This window comes from Rhinichthys klamathensis, unplaced genomic scaffold (genome assembly GCF_029890125.1).
Source record: "Rhinichthys klamathensis goyatoka isolate OS25496 unplaced genomic scaffold, OSU_Roscu_1.1 h1tg000223l_1, whole genome shotgun sequence".
NCBI lineage: Eukaryota > Metazoa > Chordata > Actinopteri > Cypriniformes > Leuciscidae > Rhinichthys > Rhinichthys klamathensis.
This window is the reverse complement of record NW_026606747.1, coordinates 3,968,093-3,985,367: the sequence shown is the minus strand read 5'-3', so window position 1 is coordinate 3,985,367 and position 17,275 is coordinate 3,968,093. Positions and strand designations below refer to the sequence as shown.

Below are 17,275 nucleotides of genomic sequence, written 5' to 3'. Positions count from 1 at the left end.
TGAATATCTCCGCTCTGCCAAACGTCTGAATCCTCGGCAAGCTAGGTGGGCTCTATTCTTCACCAGATTCCAGTTCACGGTGACTTATCGACCTGGTACCAAGAATACCAAAGCCGACGCTCTCTCTCGTCAAACGGAAGAAACAGCTCAAAATCCCAATCACGAGAATGTCATTCATACTAACCTGCTGGTAGCTCCCGTACAATGGGACATTATCACGGAGATCCAACAAGCCAACCTTCAAGTAAGAACACCATCTGAATGCCCAACTGGTCTCCTCTTCGTTCCAGACTCTCTTCGTCTCCGACTCCTCGAGCTAGTTCACTCCACACCAAGTTCTGGTCACCCCGGGATCACTGCTACCATCCACTTACTCCAAAATCGCTTCTGGTGGCCTACTTTGTTGACTGACACCACCAAATACGTTCAGGACTGTACCAACTGTAGCACATCTAAATCACTCAGACAATTGCCTGCGGGTCTCTTAACACCACTGCCTACGCCACAACGTCCCTGGTCCCACATCGCTATTGACTTTATCACTGATCTGCCCAACTCCCAAGGACACACCACCATACTCACCATTGTTGACCGATTTTCCAAGGCCTGTCGTCTCATACCCCTACCCAAACTGCCTACCGCATTCGAAACAGCCGAACTCCTCTGTAATCAAGTATTCCGCTTTTATGGTCTGCCCGAAGACATAGTTTCAGACCGAGGACCTCAATTCACATCCAGGGTTTGGACCGCATTCTTCAAACACCTCCACATTAACATCAGTCTCACCTCTGGTTACCATCCCCAATCCAATGGACAAACTGAACGACTGAATCAGGACGTCATCCGCTTCCTCCGTTCCTACTGTCAGAAACAACAGGCAGATTGGTGTAGATACTTGTTTTGGGCTGAATACGCCCAGAATTCACTGGTCAAACCCGCCACAGGAATTACTCCTTTCAAGTGTATCCTCGGCTTCCAACCCCCACTGTTTCCCTGGTCGGGTGAACCTACTGAACTACCATCTGTTACGGAGTGGCTACACAAGAGCGAGGAGGTTTGGGATCAGGCTCACACTCACCTGCTCCACGCTGTCAGACGACAGGAGCAGCAAGCTAACCGCCACCGCCGTCCAGGCCCTGAGTACAACATCGGTCAGTGGGTTTGGCTATCCACCAGAGATCTAAGACTCCGCCTTCCATGCCGCAAACTCAGTCCCAGGTATGTTGGTCCATTTCAAATTGTAAGACAGATTTCACCAGTATCATTTCGATTAGATCTTCCCACTAATTATCGCATCTCTCCCACCTTCCATGTGTCACTTCTGAAACCTGCCGGTGGTCCGAGAGGAGAGTCGGAGACGGGAGCCACGCCTCAAAATCCCCTACCTTTCCTGGTTGACGGCGAGGAGGCGTACCGCGTGCACAAGTTGCTGGACTCCAGGCGCCGGGGCAAGGTCCTTCAGTATCTGGCTGATTGGGAGGGGTTCGGTCCGGAGGAGCGATCCTGGGTTAATTCTGGAGATATCCTTGACTCCACTCTAACTGAGGAGTTTCACCGGACGCATCCGGAAAAACCGGCCCCTCGATCTCGTGGAAGACCCCGGCGTCATTTGCCTCCTCGCGTCAGGAGCCGCTCGCAGGGGGAGGGCTCTGTAACGGAACAGGCTTCCGCTCCACTCCCTCTTCGCCACCGGAGGGATCCTTCCCCGGAATATTAACCATCCTTAGAAACTTCACTTCCCATCATGCCGCTTACCTGGGACTGATTACGCGACACACCTGCACCATACTGATTGCACACACACCTGCATGTCATTTACACACACATAAAAGCCACTTCCACACACCACTTCTCTGCGAAGTATTGTATTGCCCTGTCTTTCAATAACAAGCGTTTATTTCTGAGTTTGCCATTCTGTGTTCTGATCTTGGATTGTGTACCCCGACCTCTGACTGTTCTCTGCCTGTCTCGACCCGGATTGCCCTTTGGATTTGTATACTTCTGCCTGCCTTGACTATTGCCTGTGACCTCGACCTTCTCTGTGTTACCTTCGCTGCTTCTGTCTGCTGTCGATTACCCTGCCTGTTTGACCATTCTCATTAAAGCTGCAAATGGATTCCTCAGTATCTGTGCCATCATTACAGTTACTCATTGGTTGATTTGTTTTATTCCTCATTTAGCCTGTTGTTTGGTTCAGTTCTTTGTATGTTCTCGTTGTGTATTATGTTGGTTTGTGTTCCTGTTCGTCTTCCCAGGGGGGTATTAGCTAATTAAGGTTAGCTTACCCAGGTAAGTCACATAGCCTGCTTTCTGGATACCCCTCGTTTCTCCTGAGTCCCTTTAGTTAGTTAGTTAGTAAGTTAGTTAGTAAATGCAAAAGACCAAGGCCGTTTGCGAATAGTGCCTCACCTCAACTCTCTTTCTTTCAAACCTAGCCCTGATAGTCTGGATAAGTTTGAGGATTTTCAGTGGATTTCATTAGTAAATAGGCAATGTAAATATGCAAACCTGCTCAAAGAACTCGTCCATGAAACCCTTTTCAATAACAACGACCACCTCATCCGCCTCTTCCGGGTCCTTTCCCTGATGAACAGAAATACAGGGAGTAAGTGAAGTAGATCAGGAAAATGATGAAAAGAGTGTTGAAGGGGAAATCTGAAGTCATTTGTACTTTTGAAACAGCTAGTATTGGTGATAAAAGCGATGATCGCTTTTTTCTTTCACAGACAGAGGAAGAGGGAATTGGTCATGGAATGGAGGAAAGAGGTGAAGATGATGATATGTCAGATATCCTTCTAGTGTAAAGATGAACAGCTGTACACTGCAAAAGAAATCAATGATTTTCTGGATGAAACTTTTGGCACAATATTTTAAAGGGGTCATATAATGCCATTTTTGTACAAGCTAATAAGATTCATTAGGGTCTAAATTAAAAGTTTGTAATATACTTTAATTAAAAATTCTCATTAGTATTGTAAGAAAACACTTATTTTACCTGGTCAAAAACAGCTCTGTTTTCAGCACGCTGTTTCAGTGCATATGCCTTTAAATGATAATGAGCTTTGCTCACCCCGCCTCTCTGTTCTGTGCGTACACCGTTTGTAACTCAATAACACAATAACCATAACACGTTGTTCATTATAAACGGGGGATTATGAATTATATTGAGAACGTCGTACATAGAAAACATGCCATAATGTACCCTGAGTGTAAACCTAAGACGCATTCATTGTGAAGCGTGCAGCTAGCGATTTGCAAAGATTAATATATTAATATAAAGTTTAATAAAACGTTACACTCACTTCAGTTCTTCTGGAGGTTCAGCAGGAACACGAATAGCTGGTACCGATCCTTTATTCAGGAGCAGCTTCTTAGCAAATCCAGCTTTATACTGACCCTCGTTTATAAAGCAGTCTGGTGAGAAATGATTCGCGCAAACATGAAAGCATTGACGTTGCTCGTGGGGAATATTCCCTTCGAAAACAAACTCAGCCACTGCGTCTTCGGCGGTTCGGATTTAGGAACATTAAAATGACTGTGTTCGTTATTACACCCAAGAACAGAACACCACAATCGCTTAGACGCCATTCTGCTCATAGACAGTGCTCCAGCATATCAACAATGACCGCGCCGGTCCGGTCCGCGCCGCGCAGACTATGATTGACAGCTACCTCATGTGCGAGGGCGGGTCTGTGTTGAAACGCTGCTGTCAATCAACAATCGTGGGAGGGGCGTGCGAGCTTGTGACGTCACAGGCTCGAACGGCTCGATTTGAGGCAGGGGAAAACATATACGGAGATTAAAACAAAAACACTGGATGGATTTTTATCATTATATGATGGTTGTGTACAGGCACTGCCAACACACATTTCAGTACAATCAACTTGTAAAAGTGCATGTACCATTATATGACCCCTTTAAGTGAGAGAGTTTTTCCCAGATGTTGACAAATTCTTAATTTTAGTAATGAAAATACAGAAAACAGTAGGTTTTGATGAACTTTGCAGAAGAAAAAGGTTTAGAGTAAAGAAAATTGTAACAAAATTAAGGAGAGGAAAATGTCCAAATAAAGGACTAGTAATATCCAATGTTTAATGTCACAAAGGGTGATTCTTCTCTTCTATCTTAAATTGGTTTTCACTTCTGTCTTCCTATTTTTTCTTCTTTCTTTTCCCTCTTTACACAGAGAGTTTAAAATAGGGACTAAATGGATGGAGGGACAAAAACAAAAGGAGTGACAGTCTTATCTAAATGTATCCATACCAAAAACATTAATATTATTATTTTTTTTACAAGAAACCCATAGTGATGAGAGAGATAGATGAGATAGACTGGAGAATGTGGTGGGAGGGAAAATTTTCTTTAGTCATGGCTCTAATTAAAGTGGGGGTATTGCTATTCTTTTTGGGAAAAAAAAAATATATATAAATAAGGGATGCACCAAAATTTCGGTTACTGAAAACTTTTGGCTGAAACAGCTGTTTTTGGTTTCGGGCCGAGATGGTTTTGGAGGGCCGAAATCAGTGAGTGAAACCGACATTTAATTAGCGTTTCTCCGACTGTTCAGCTACTTCCGGAAAAGCGGCTGCATATAAACTCCCTTGAAATGATGCCGTTTTTTCTGGCCCTCAAACCTTCCTGCCAGATCTACAGTAATAGGACACAACTTCTTAGTCCGGTCAGACAACATGGCGGTAGAATCCTATATAAACCACCAGGGTGGGCTATCCAGACGTCTCCTCTTTTGGGCACAACGCAACCTACGACGCACGTGCCGGGCACACTGAACCAGGGAGCAGAGGTGCTGTCCCGAAACATTGTGTCCCCGGGGAATGGGTTCTCCATCCCCAAACGGTTCAAATAATTTGGAGTATTTTCGGCAGGGCAGAGGTCGACCTCTTTGCCTCCGAAGACAACTCTCACTGCCCAATATTCTTTTTGAAGAGCCGGGATGCACTGGCCCACAAATGGCCCAGCCTTCCCTTTTACACTTTTCCCTCAGTCGCGCTCCTCCCTCAGGTCATTAAAGTGTAAATTGCAGGTAAAAATTTTCACGAAGATAATGCAATGTGCTTACTAAACATAAAGATAAGAACCACCCACCATTGTTTTTTTTATGTTTTTTATACCAAAATGCTGAATATAATATGAAAAGTTGGTCCGTTTTACAGTGGTTTTAAGCATGACGTCATAAAAGGTACTCCAAGCTTTTACTGTCTATGCTCCAGGCCTGGAGTTACGTTATTGGAGACCTAGCTAGCAAAAATGGTTAACTATTGTGTTTGTGCGGGATGTACGAATACATCAAAAATCGGGGGAGAGGCTCCACAAGTTCCCCAAGGACAAACGGCTGATTCGTGCCTGTAAGTGACCCGAGGTAGAGCTTAGATCGGGCCCAAAAAAATCAAGCAAGACCCTACCCGAGCCCGCTGTGTCCGAGCCCGGTCCGGCCCTGCCCGAGACATTAACTGCAATTATGAGCCCGAGCCCAGTTTAAACCCGACTATTTTTTAATACGTGGGTCGTTATAACTGACGTTATCAACTACTTTCTATATTACTTTCTTCCGTCCGCAACATTTATGTTTTGTCCCGCTCCCACCCGCAAAAAGACTTTTTTTCTGTACCTCCAAATACTTTCAAGTTAGCCTACGTGTCGCCACCATACACATCAGCATACATGCTCCTGATCACTGTTATAACATAAAAGCAAGCGGGCTACTGCGTGCATGGTTTGGCATGACTGCGCGCAAAGTGCGCTCCCATAATAATTCCTAAAAAGAATCGTTTTATTCTCCCTCAACCGGCACACACAGAGTGGGTGCATTACCGCCCGCGCTCCCTCTTATGACGTCATCACCCAGTTACGGTAAAAAACATGCTACCTTTGAAGAAACCCCAATAAATGTTATTTTAACGCATTTTAAGACAGACATTTTTACATATGTACACATTGAGCACTTTAATTTACACATTAATTGGTTGTGGTGGTTAACCTGCAATTTACACTTTAAAAGGATCAGAGAGGACAGACGCACAGCCTTGGTTCCCTGAGTTGATTCAGCCGCTAGCAACAGCCCCATGGCCAATACCCCTGAGGAAAGACCTCCTTTCCCATCTACCAATCTAGCATTCCCAGCTCGAGTAGTGGGCCCTGCATGTGTAGCCCATCATCGGGAACTTACAGACCTCCCAGCGAGAGTCCTAAACACTATATCTAAGGCTAGAGCTCCGTCGACAAGATGCCTCTACGGCCTTAAGTGGTCTGTTTTCTCCAAATGGCGCTCAGCACGGAGCCAAGACCCTACTTCATGTGAAGTACCGCTGGTACTTTCCTTTCTACAAGAGCTGCTGGACACGCGTCGTACACCCTCCATCTCACCCCATTTCAGGTTAATTCGGCTGAAGCGACGAATGCCAACATGTCCAAAATCCAGCTCTTCCCATCCAATGAAGAATCTGTCGTCTTCGAGGAATATATATAATTATCTCTGGGACTTCAGCCCAACCAAATGACTCCCCGCACACCAAGACGCCAAAGCATACCCTCGCCACTGTGGGTGAAACATCCGCCATGTCCTTCCTTCAGCTTTCTCTACTCCTGCCCATTCAATCTTTCCGTGCCATAGAGAAATGGACAATAAGGCCAATCGAGCCCCAAGCTCGCATCTCGGGCGATGGAACGGGCCTTCGTCCGGCATTAGGCTGGCGCAGCAGGCCTTCAGCAAGCCTGGGCCTCGCGGCAGATGCAGTCCCGGCCAGCTCTTACTCTCCACCCCCGCTTGCTCAAACCCCGTAAAAGCACAGCTCAAATCTTTCTCATTTTCTGTCCCTTTTTGACTGCTACTTATAGAGCTTTAATGCTACAAGCACCAAACTCAGCTCAGACTGTTTTGACTTGCTTTGCTATATCTTTTCCGAAGGATGTAATAGAGGTCCTGTCCACTAGAGGAGGTTTCAGGATAAGACATCTTTGAAGTTCACTCTTTACTCCGTTTCCGTCAGTTAAAATGACAAATAAATGCTACATACAATAGCTTCACTATTGGTAAAGAGATGCTGCACAGACTGGCATGACAAATTACAAACACGCAATTTATCTCTCACTAATGCATTCAAATAAATGTAATTTTCCTCTTCGAATTTATCTGTATCTGATTTAAAACTAACAGAAATGTAACATTACTGAAAATGTACAGTAATGTAACGACCCATAGACAGATAACTGATGAAAATAAACTGTTATGTTGAGGGTTCCCATGCAGTTTGGAAATGTTTTGAATTTGGTTTAAGTAATTTCCAGGTCTGGATATGTATGGAAAAATAAAATTAAAATGAATTAAAATTAAATAAAAAATGTCTAAAAATAAATTGATCATACAAGCAGTTTGTTTTCATGGCTTTCGGGACACGACCAGAACGAAGGCAGGAGACACTGCTTGCAGTCAATTCAACTTTTTTATTGACTTTAGGAAAATAATCATAAATCAAAATAACATCAACAAAAACACTGAAGATGACCCTCCTCACAGAGGTCCCTCACCAGAACTGCCTTAACAGACAAAAATACATTCCTTTATACTGAAAGGTTCAACCATTTGACAATAATAGGGAATATAAATAATATGTTCACATACATAATACACAACTACACTTAAATGAAAATAATATTCAAAATACATTAACCTCAATTATACAAGGAAAGTAATACAAATTATTAACACATAGATTTCTAAATACTATCAATATAAACACAATAAAACACGAAACAATAACCCCCTGCTCACATTGAGAAATGGACTATGCCTACACTACCCAGAATTCTTTGGCATGGTATAAAATGAGGAACAGGAAGGCCTCACGTCCTCTTAAACTTCCACCCCCGGAACCATGCTGCAGACATGAACCCAGAAGGTTAGTTTTGCAAATGAGGATAAAACTAATACATTTATGTGAATTCCAAATAAAGAAATACAACTCTTGGTGTCTTTTATCAGTTATCTAGAAAAAGTCACCAAACTCATTTAACCAAACAATGAAAAACAAACATTTATAGAAAACAGATAAACCAAACAAACAGGGCACACACCGCGAGATGGTCCTCACTAGGGATGTCCCGATCCGATCAAGAGATCGCAAATCGGGGCCCGACCACGTGGTTTCAGACTCGATCGGAATCGGACGTAACCTCCCGATCAGGACTCGGATATATATGTATATATATTCTCAGTATTTTTTTAACACATCTATAGTTATGCGGTGGCACAGAGTTAGACCCTTTTGACTCCACACAGAAACAGCAACGCGTGCGCCATGACATCACTTTGTTGCAGAGACGCTATTGGTTAAATGCTGGCAAAGAAGAAGACAGAAGCAGCTTGAAGCAGAAAGCGGGAGTATGTCTGCGGGTCTGGAGATATTACAAAGTTGATGACAACAACATTGCCATAGCAAACTGTGAGATATGTAAACTTGGGATCTCAAGAGGTGGAAAGGAAAAGGCTACATTTAACACAACAAACCTGATACGGCATCTCAAAAACAAACACCCGACACAATACAGCGAGTTTACCCGGGCAACCCAGCCGTAGACGAGTCAGCTCACGCTGCAGGAGAGTTTGAAGAGGAGAGAAAAAATGCCATTGATTGTGCGAAGGCGCAGGACATCACAGCCAGGATAGCACAAATGATCGCAATGAGTGTCCTGCCATTCGCCTTTGTAGAGAACCCTGGATTTCTTATGCTTATGGAGCACGTGGAACCTCGATTTGAAATGCCGTCTCGCCACTATTTCACAGAGAAAGCTCTGCCAGCCATTTATAAGAAGATTTCTGACAAACTACTTGTCCTGTTATCAGATGTACCCCATGTTTCGTTCACCACAGACATCTGGAGTTCGTCCGTAGCTTCCATGGCTCTACTAAGCCTTACCGCACAATGGATTGACTCAAGCTTTGTTTTACGCCGTGCGACCCTACATGTCCAGGAATTTCGCGGATCGCATACCGCTGAGCGCATCCAGCAATCGATGGAAAAGACGCTAAACAACTGGGGAATTGACAAGCAACGGGTCCACGTAATTTTGCGTGACAACGCGGCAAATATGAAGAAAGCTATGAGGGATATGGGGGTGCAGAGTGTGGGCTGTGTCGCCCATTCCTTTCAACTCTGTGTGCATGAGGGCCTGCTGTCTCAGTGCAGCGTGACAGAGACCCTGGCCAACGCAAGGAAGATTGTAGGCCATTTTAAACACTCCCCGTTGGCCTACTCTCGACTAGAAGACATACAGATGGACCTAAATATGGATATCAAGCGCCTACAGCAAGATGTACAGGTGAGATTCCTCTCGTAACATTCTTTAATGTATTTTTTTATTTTATTATTATTTTTCATACACTTGATTTAGTAAGCCACCAATTACTACATTACGTGCTCTGCATCTAATTTACACAAAAATAAAGTGAATCATGTTATCTTATGTGCAGACACGATGGAACAGCAGCGTCTACATGCTGCAGAGCCTGCTGCAACAAAAACGTGCTCTTAGTGTGTTTGCTGCTGAGCGCACTCTACCAGCAACACTGACAGCTCACCAGTGGGAGCTGATGAATAAGACTGCTGATGTGCTATCCCCCTTTGAAGAGCTGACCAGGGATGTGAGCAGGGAGACTGCAACTGCAGCTGATGTGATCCCTGCCATAACAGGTCATTTGTATTTTTATTTATTTACTTTATACTAACATTTATTGATGTTGTTTGAAGCAAACTATAACCCCATGCATTCATTAAGTCATTCGTTCACTCATTAGTCCTCAGACGTGTTCTGTCTCGGGAGGATGATGATGACCAGGGAATAAAAACAATGAAGAGGACTCTGCTGGAGGCAGTGGAGAAGCGCTTTGCTGATGTTAAAACTGAACCACTCTTCTACATCGCCACTCTTCTAGATCCCAGATACAAAGATGGGCAAGTATAGTAAAATTAAAATGCACCTTTTGTACATCATGTTTATATAAAGTCAAGTTTGGGTAATTTAGTTCAACTTCTAAGGGTAGATTTTTTTATTGTGTATTAATTGAGTACATGTGTAGGGAGTTGCCTAACTGAAGTGCTGTGCTATGTGGTGTCTCTTCTTGACTTATTGTTTTGAATTGTGTGTTACTTTTATCTGTTTCTAGCTTTTTCACAAAGTCAGCCAACCTGTTGCTTGCAAAGGAACACCTTATCCAGGAGGTGGCAAAGACAGAGGGGAGGAGGGCTGTCAGGGCAGTGCCAGAGGAAGATGAGGCTGCAGCAGAGCCAGTGAGCAAGGCACCACATCATGAAGCATGTAGCAGCCTGGACATCGCCTTTGAGGAAATCTTACAAGAGAGGCAGTCACAGGGACGGTCCGTGAGTATCACATCAGCAGAAACTCAAGTGGAGACCTACCTCTCAGAAAAAAACACCCCTAAGAAAAGCGACCCACTTCAGTACTGGAAAGAACATGCTAATCAGTTTCCCTCTATGGCTGCTGTTGCAATCCAGTATCTCAGTGCCCCCTGCAGCTCTGTGGACAGTGAGAGACTTTTTAGTGCCGTTGCAAACGTCCTTGATGAGAACAGAAACAGGCTCAAACCTGACAAGGTAGAGATGTTAGTTTTCATTAGGAAAAACATACATTTCCTTCTGTGAAACGTACTACTGTGATGACATTAAGAGTTAGGAGTGCAGTTCCTAAAAGCACATTACTGCCTTTGCAAACACTGTGGCACTTTTATTTATTTTATATATTTACTGTTGCACTAAAGTCCAAAAGTGAAGAATTTATGTTTATTACCTGATTGTTCAAGCTACCTTGAGTTGTTGAATGTTAAAATAAGGCGAATTCAATAAAAAAGGAACATCCTGGATCTGTTTTTACACTCTTCTTTATTCTTTTTTTATGTATTAAAGAAGTATCGGATCGGGACTCGGTATCGGTAGATACTCAAAATCAAATGACTCGGACTCGTGGGCAAAAAAACCTGATCGGGACATCCCTAGTCCTCACTGCAGAACATGAAATCCACGGGGAGGAGTCGGATCCAGATCCAACTCCTCCCACCATACATATACCTAAACCTACCCATCTCCGCCCCCTGATCCCTAAACACACCCCTAATCCCTAAACCCACCCCTAATCCTACCCATCTCCGCCCCCTGATCCCTAAACACACCCCTAATCCCTAAACCCACCCCTAAAGCCTTGTTTATACTCGACGCGTCCGCAAGAGCGCGAAGTGCGCGCGGCAAAAATGACGTCATTGCGGTGTGGGCGGTCGTGCGCGTTGGGTGCGCAAGACCCCATTTCGCCTGGCGGTGTGCACGGCACTTTTTGTAACATCGCGCGCGGCGCCGCATCCGAAGATGAACGACTTCGAGCCGAATCTGGCCGAACTGGTATGTCGGGACCACCATGTTTATGATCCTTCTATACACAGAGACATTTGCATTGATGGGCGACCATGAAAGCCTCTCATTTTGTGAATAGGAACACATTTACATTAAGCACCCAGTTTGCACTTGTATAAAGTAACTGCTTACATTTACAAAATAAGCCTACAATAGCAGAAGTAAGCCCTGCTGATGAAATTAAGGTTTAAACACTCTTCAATAAGGCTTCAGTTGTTTACTAGTTTACATGCAGTGAAAGTGCAATAAACCTACTGCATTTATTACTCTTTTTATATGAATCAGAAATTAATAAACTACTAATAAATGGCAAACTACTTCTTCACTGCTGATTCCTGGTGGTTTAGAGGAGAATTACTCCGAGTCGCCCCCTGTCGTTTCACAGAATAGCACAACGGCGAGCGCGTCAAGTATAAACGCCTCGTCCATATGGAGAGGTCCGCGCGCAGTCAGCGGAGACTCGCGCTCGTGCAGACGCGTCGAGTATAAACAAGGCTTAATCCTACCCATCTCCGCCCCCTGATCCCTAAACACACCCCTAATCCCTAAACCCACCCCTAATCCTACCCATCTCCACCCCTTGGATCTTGATCCGACTCCCCCCCGTTGATCTTATGTACTGCATTGAGGTGCTATTGCACACCGCAGTCAGGGGTAACTTATGACATCGTCACAATGGCAAAAGTTTAGTGATACTTTAGTGATTGCCGAACACAATTGAATAAATTCAAGGTGCACATTTAAATTATGCAAAGCTCTTTGTCCTTCAACATAATATTTGTCTTTGTCTTTGTCTTTTACCACTCGTTTGAACTTCACTAAATGAATTTGTGCGCCACTCAAACCAGCAACAGATAAAGGAACAAACACTATTCTAAATCAGACTGTACTTTGCTGTTTGGTGATCATTCATCATCAAACCACGATTACAGTATCAAACCGATGTGTCAGAGGTAAATATATGCAGGTAAGAAAGCGTTTTAGGTTTCATCTTATCATGTAAGCCAGGGATGGGCAACTTCGGTCCTGGAGGGCCACTGCAGAGTTTAGCTTCAACCCTAATCAAACACACCTGAACAAGCTAATCAAGGTCTTCAGGATTACCAGAAAGTCACAGGCAGGTGATTTTTTTCAGGGTTGGAGCTAAACTCTGACAGTGGCCCTCCAGGACCGAAGTTGCCCATCCCTGATGTAAGCATATGTTATCACTTCAAGAAAACCAATGAAAAAAAACAAACTATAAAGAATATTTACAAAATGTTTAATAATTGATCTCTTTGTCCCATACGGTTTTCGCTGAGCTCGGGATTCCAATCGCCCAGGAAAAAATCATGGGTCCAGCCATGTCCATTGAATTTCTAGATATTAACTTGGATACAGTTCATTTCCAGGCCTCATTGCCCAAGGAAAATTCGACAGGATAATTCTGGTCGCGTCCACCCTCCTAGACAGTCCAAACTGTTCTAAGCACGAACTGCTATCTTTGCTCGGCCGCTTAAACTTCGCGATGTGCATAATTCCGCAAGGACGCCTTTTCATCTCTCCTCTTCCTTGCATCTTCAGTTCAAGCCTTAGAACACCCAATCTCCCCAACTAGTTCATGCTGCAACGAGCTAAGTTTTATGGATAACCTTCCTTAAACAAAAAAAGTGGAAAAGTCTTTCCTTTTTCTATAATAACTTGGTTTCTCTCCCCATCGATGATCAACTGTTTACCGACGCAGCCCCCTCCATCAGATTCGGGGGATTTTACCAAGGTCGCTGCTTACCGCAGTCCTCAACGTCCTCAGTGCTGTTCGAGCTTTATCCTCATGTCGAAGCAGTCTTCCTATATGAGAAAGAATGGTCCACCAACAGCACAGTAGTTCATTGTGAGAATGAAAGCAACCGCTTATTGCATTAATAAAGGCTGTTCGCACTCCCCCACACTGATGCCTCTGATGCTCTCCTAAGATGCCTTATTTGGATTTTAGCATGCAATCAATTCATTTTAACTCCCAAAGCCCCGTTACATGTTTCTGGTTACAAAAACACCTCAAATCCAGTTTGATACAATCCAGCATCCCAGCAGATCACTTTTCCAGCCATTTATTCAAAATACAGAGCAAGGAGCCCTCTCCTCGGACAGCACGCTAAATACTCTTTACTCGGTCTGATGTGAACTCGTGAAATCATATTTTATTAACAAAGTTTGTGAGGAACACATTAAAATGATCTCTCCAATCAGCACGAGAGGAGGCCTATATACGTAGCCGACTCACCAATGTTCCTCGACAGTTTTCTGCATCCCTCCACTACCCTGACTCCTCACTCGTGGCTGTTTTCCTATCCCACCCAGGGATACGGGGGAAGTATTCTGGGTTTGGGCCAAAATACCCAGTTCAGAGCCCTCTCCTCGGACAACATGTCAAACACACATACTCTTTACTTTTGAGTGATTATTTGTAAGTGTAAACTGGTGAACACCATCTAGTGTCCAAACTGTACGCTAGTATTTGTTTGTTTCTGTGAACATCTTAAAACAACAATACGATTCAGCAAATGATTGGATTAAGAGAAGAAAAAATAAAAGAAGAAAAAGAGTAAAGAAAAATAAATTGATGCATGCTGTAGAATCACAATAGCAAAAAATGTGAATGCACACAGTATAACTGCAGCAAATCGGAAGTGAAAATTAAAAGTTAAAGTGTTTTAGTAGAGAAATAAAACCACAAACTACATGCCCTTATGTACCTTCCATTTATGAATAAACTAATCCTTCAAGTGTGTAAATTAATAATGATATCTTGTGCACGTAGATTGGGTCTGCCTTTCCTTTTTTTGTGGAATTTAACCTCGTTTCCTTCTCGCTAATGCTCTTTTGGAGTTTTGATCCTCATTCTGAGCCTCTGTCTGATCTCTTACAGAAGACTTCACTTCAACAGGATTCATCTTAGGTAAATGAACTTCGAGTTACTATAGCTTATCAGACTTAAGTACTTAATGGACACTGACAACAGCACCAATCCCACATTAAAAATAAGGAACGACTAATGCACATGCAATCTCTACCAACTCCTTCCTTCCGGTAATCTTGTTCCATCCCTTAAAATGTTACTCTCAGAGAAGTCTGATGGTAGTCCAGATAGTCCTGCAAGCCGATGGTCCAGAGACAGTGTGAAAGATGCTCGGGACAGCTGACAGAATTGTTGTCACTTGGGTCACCACAAAACTTTATCATTTGAGCACGTTTTGAAGTCTTGCCAATTTAAACATTCAAGTGACTTTAAACCATTCAAGCACAAGACGACGCGTTAGAGAACTCAATTCGTTACTCACGCAATGTGTGACAATTCAGCTGTGCTGTTTAGAATATTAGACACTATGAATATTGGTGGCCACAACCAAAAAGTGAAATGTTCTAATTAAAGTAGTACCAAACAGCACAGGGGTATGTGCCACTTACCGATCTGGGGCCGTATTCACAAAGAATTTTAAGGCTAAAAGTAGCTCCTAACTGGCGAATTTAGGAGCAACTCCTAAAAATAATGGGCGTGTTACTCCTAACTTTAGGACTCCTAATTTTATTCACTAAGAGTAATTCACGAAGCATTTTAGCCCTAAAAGTAGCACCTAAGTCTGGGACAGCTTAAAAGAAGTCGAGAGGACTCCTAACTCACTAAGACCTATTCACAAAGGATTGTAGCGCATACCACCGCCTCTCGCAGTCGTCCGGCGTCCGCGACACAAGCGGGAATGCTGCATTGATCTGCAAACAAATCCTCTCCCATGTCTCACGCTTAGTTTTGCTTGATATCCCAGTGCCGAATTTCCCTTTTATTATGTTTTTTTTTTTTCTAGCACTAACTGGGCCAGCAGCAGTAACTGATCCTGCGTCCAGTTGGGCTTTCTTTTCCGTTTTGGCGAGTTCTTAATCCACCGTCATTCAAAGTTACATTACTTCGAGCAACATTTCCTTGTTTTAAGTTTATTTTTCTATTTAGGCTAATATGATGTCAATTAACCAAGCAAGTGTTAATGCAAGTGTCGTTTTTCATTATTAGGCAAGTGACGGTTTTCATTGGGGTATTAGGCTACATTGATTTAATTGAATTCACGACTTTTCTCTCTCTCTCTCTGCCTTTTTAGAATTACACTTCACTGGGGCCTGCACAAACATGTCATTATATATGCATTTCGATGAGACCGTGATCACCGTGATCATTGCGAGGAAGCTCGTGCATGAGAATTGACGTCATCTATAGCAACGATGACTCACTCTTAGTTTAGGAGTTGTCATTTTTCCTTACTAAGAGTAGGTCTGAAAGGCGTTGTGAATAACTTTTAAGAGAAAACTCCTAGCTAAAATATTTTAGTGCGATTTAGGAGTACTCCTAGTGGTAAGATAAAATTCTTTGTGAATACGGCCCCTGGTATTTCATATAATTGTATTATGAAGAGACACTGACCACCATTCTGAAATGCATTATGAAAACTGTCTGCAAGCATGCAGAAGTGTGCTGGACTTTGACACTGGCTCTTCACAATGCAGAGTAATGTAGGTTTGTAGATTCTATATTAAACTGGATTTCTATTATAATGTGGCTACAGCAAGTTAAAAACTTTAACAATACATCCAGGCAACTCCAGAAAGAATGCATGTTTAACAATGGTTTTATCATTTCTTATTACACAAGTCCACCAAATTATTATTCAAATGTTAAAGCCATTGATGAGAACCACTTACCACCCATTACCTGTAGTTTATTTGAGTCAATATCAGATTACTTTGTTTTTGCAGGTGTGCAACCGTCTAACTCACAAATAAATAAATTCACTGTCTGCCATCTGTGAATCTTCCTCAACTGTTGTAATTGTTGGCTTATCTCGTACTGTCCAGTGTTGCACTTACTCAAACTGACACCGGCGCATCAGACAGCGTGAAGAGGGAGACAATTAATATTCAGCCCAAAAATATTCATTTAGCTGAAATATCTGTTGTTGGACGTTAAATTTAGGTTTAAAAGTCAACATGGTATCTGTAAAGGGATAACAGCGTGTATTTGAATATAAATGTAAGACGTTTCTTACATTTACAGGATTAAGAAATGGCATTAACAGGTTCCTGTGTCCAGAGTGAATGTGTTTGTTCCTGCAGAACATTCCTCTTATCTGTTAAAACTGAGTTTTTATTTTTCTTTATTATCTTCATTTTTAATGTTTTCATGTTTAAACTGTCCTTTTGCTTTATAGCTCTTTTGCAGAGATATAATCACTATGTTTCCCTAGCATTCAGTTGGCACATTTGTTTGAAGGACAGCATTGGGCAGGATGGAGAATAGTGTGTTTTGTCAATAAAAGAAATACAATAAAAAGAAAATTGGGCTTTTTAAAATCCGATTAATCGAAGAAATAATCGACCAAGTAATCGATTATCAAAATAATAGGTAGTTGCAGCCCTACTGACACCAACCGGTGTTCATGCGGTTTAAAATGGCTTGAATGTTTAAATTGGCCGGACAAAACATGTGCAAATGTAAAACTTTCGCTCTGTGATGGTTAAACTTTGCAATTAAACAGTGAATCACATGCGTGCCAAACCGTGGGGCCTGGTCTGTACGGATCTGTTGCACTCCTAATAGATCTATCACTGTTTTTGTTTTCATAGCCTACAATTTGTTCGGTACGAAACTTGGTACAACAAGACATTTTTTGATTACTCGATGGTATCGAGGCAAATCGGGCGGTGCCTAAAATGTATCAAACTCGATACCCAGCCCTAGTTATAAATGCATAATTTCAGTTAATTTAATAAACTTTCAAATTTAGTTCTTTATTGTCTCTTATTAAATATGCAATAATTGA

The 17,275-nt window shown here is 42.8% G+C and overlaps 1 protein-coding gene across 4 annotated transcripts in view; it reads right to left on the bottom strand.

The window, feature by feature from the left end:
- Positions 1 to 17,275, bottom strand: part of stx1a (syntaxin 1A (brain)) — a 96,776-nt gene that overhangs the window by 77,920 nt on the left and 1,581 nt on the right. For all 4 annotated transcript variants that reach the window (XM_056264687.1, XM_056264685.1, XM_056264684.1 and 1 more), the window contains exon 2: positions 2,509 to 2,583. In XM_056264687.1, the coding sequence (XP_056120662.1) occupies positions 2,509 to 2,583 (75 nt within the window). The remainder of the gene's footprint in view (positions 1 to 2,508; positions 2,584 to 17,275) is intronic.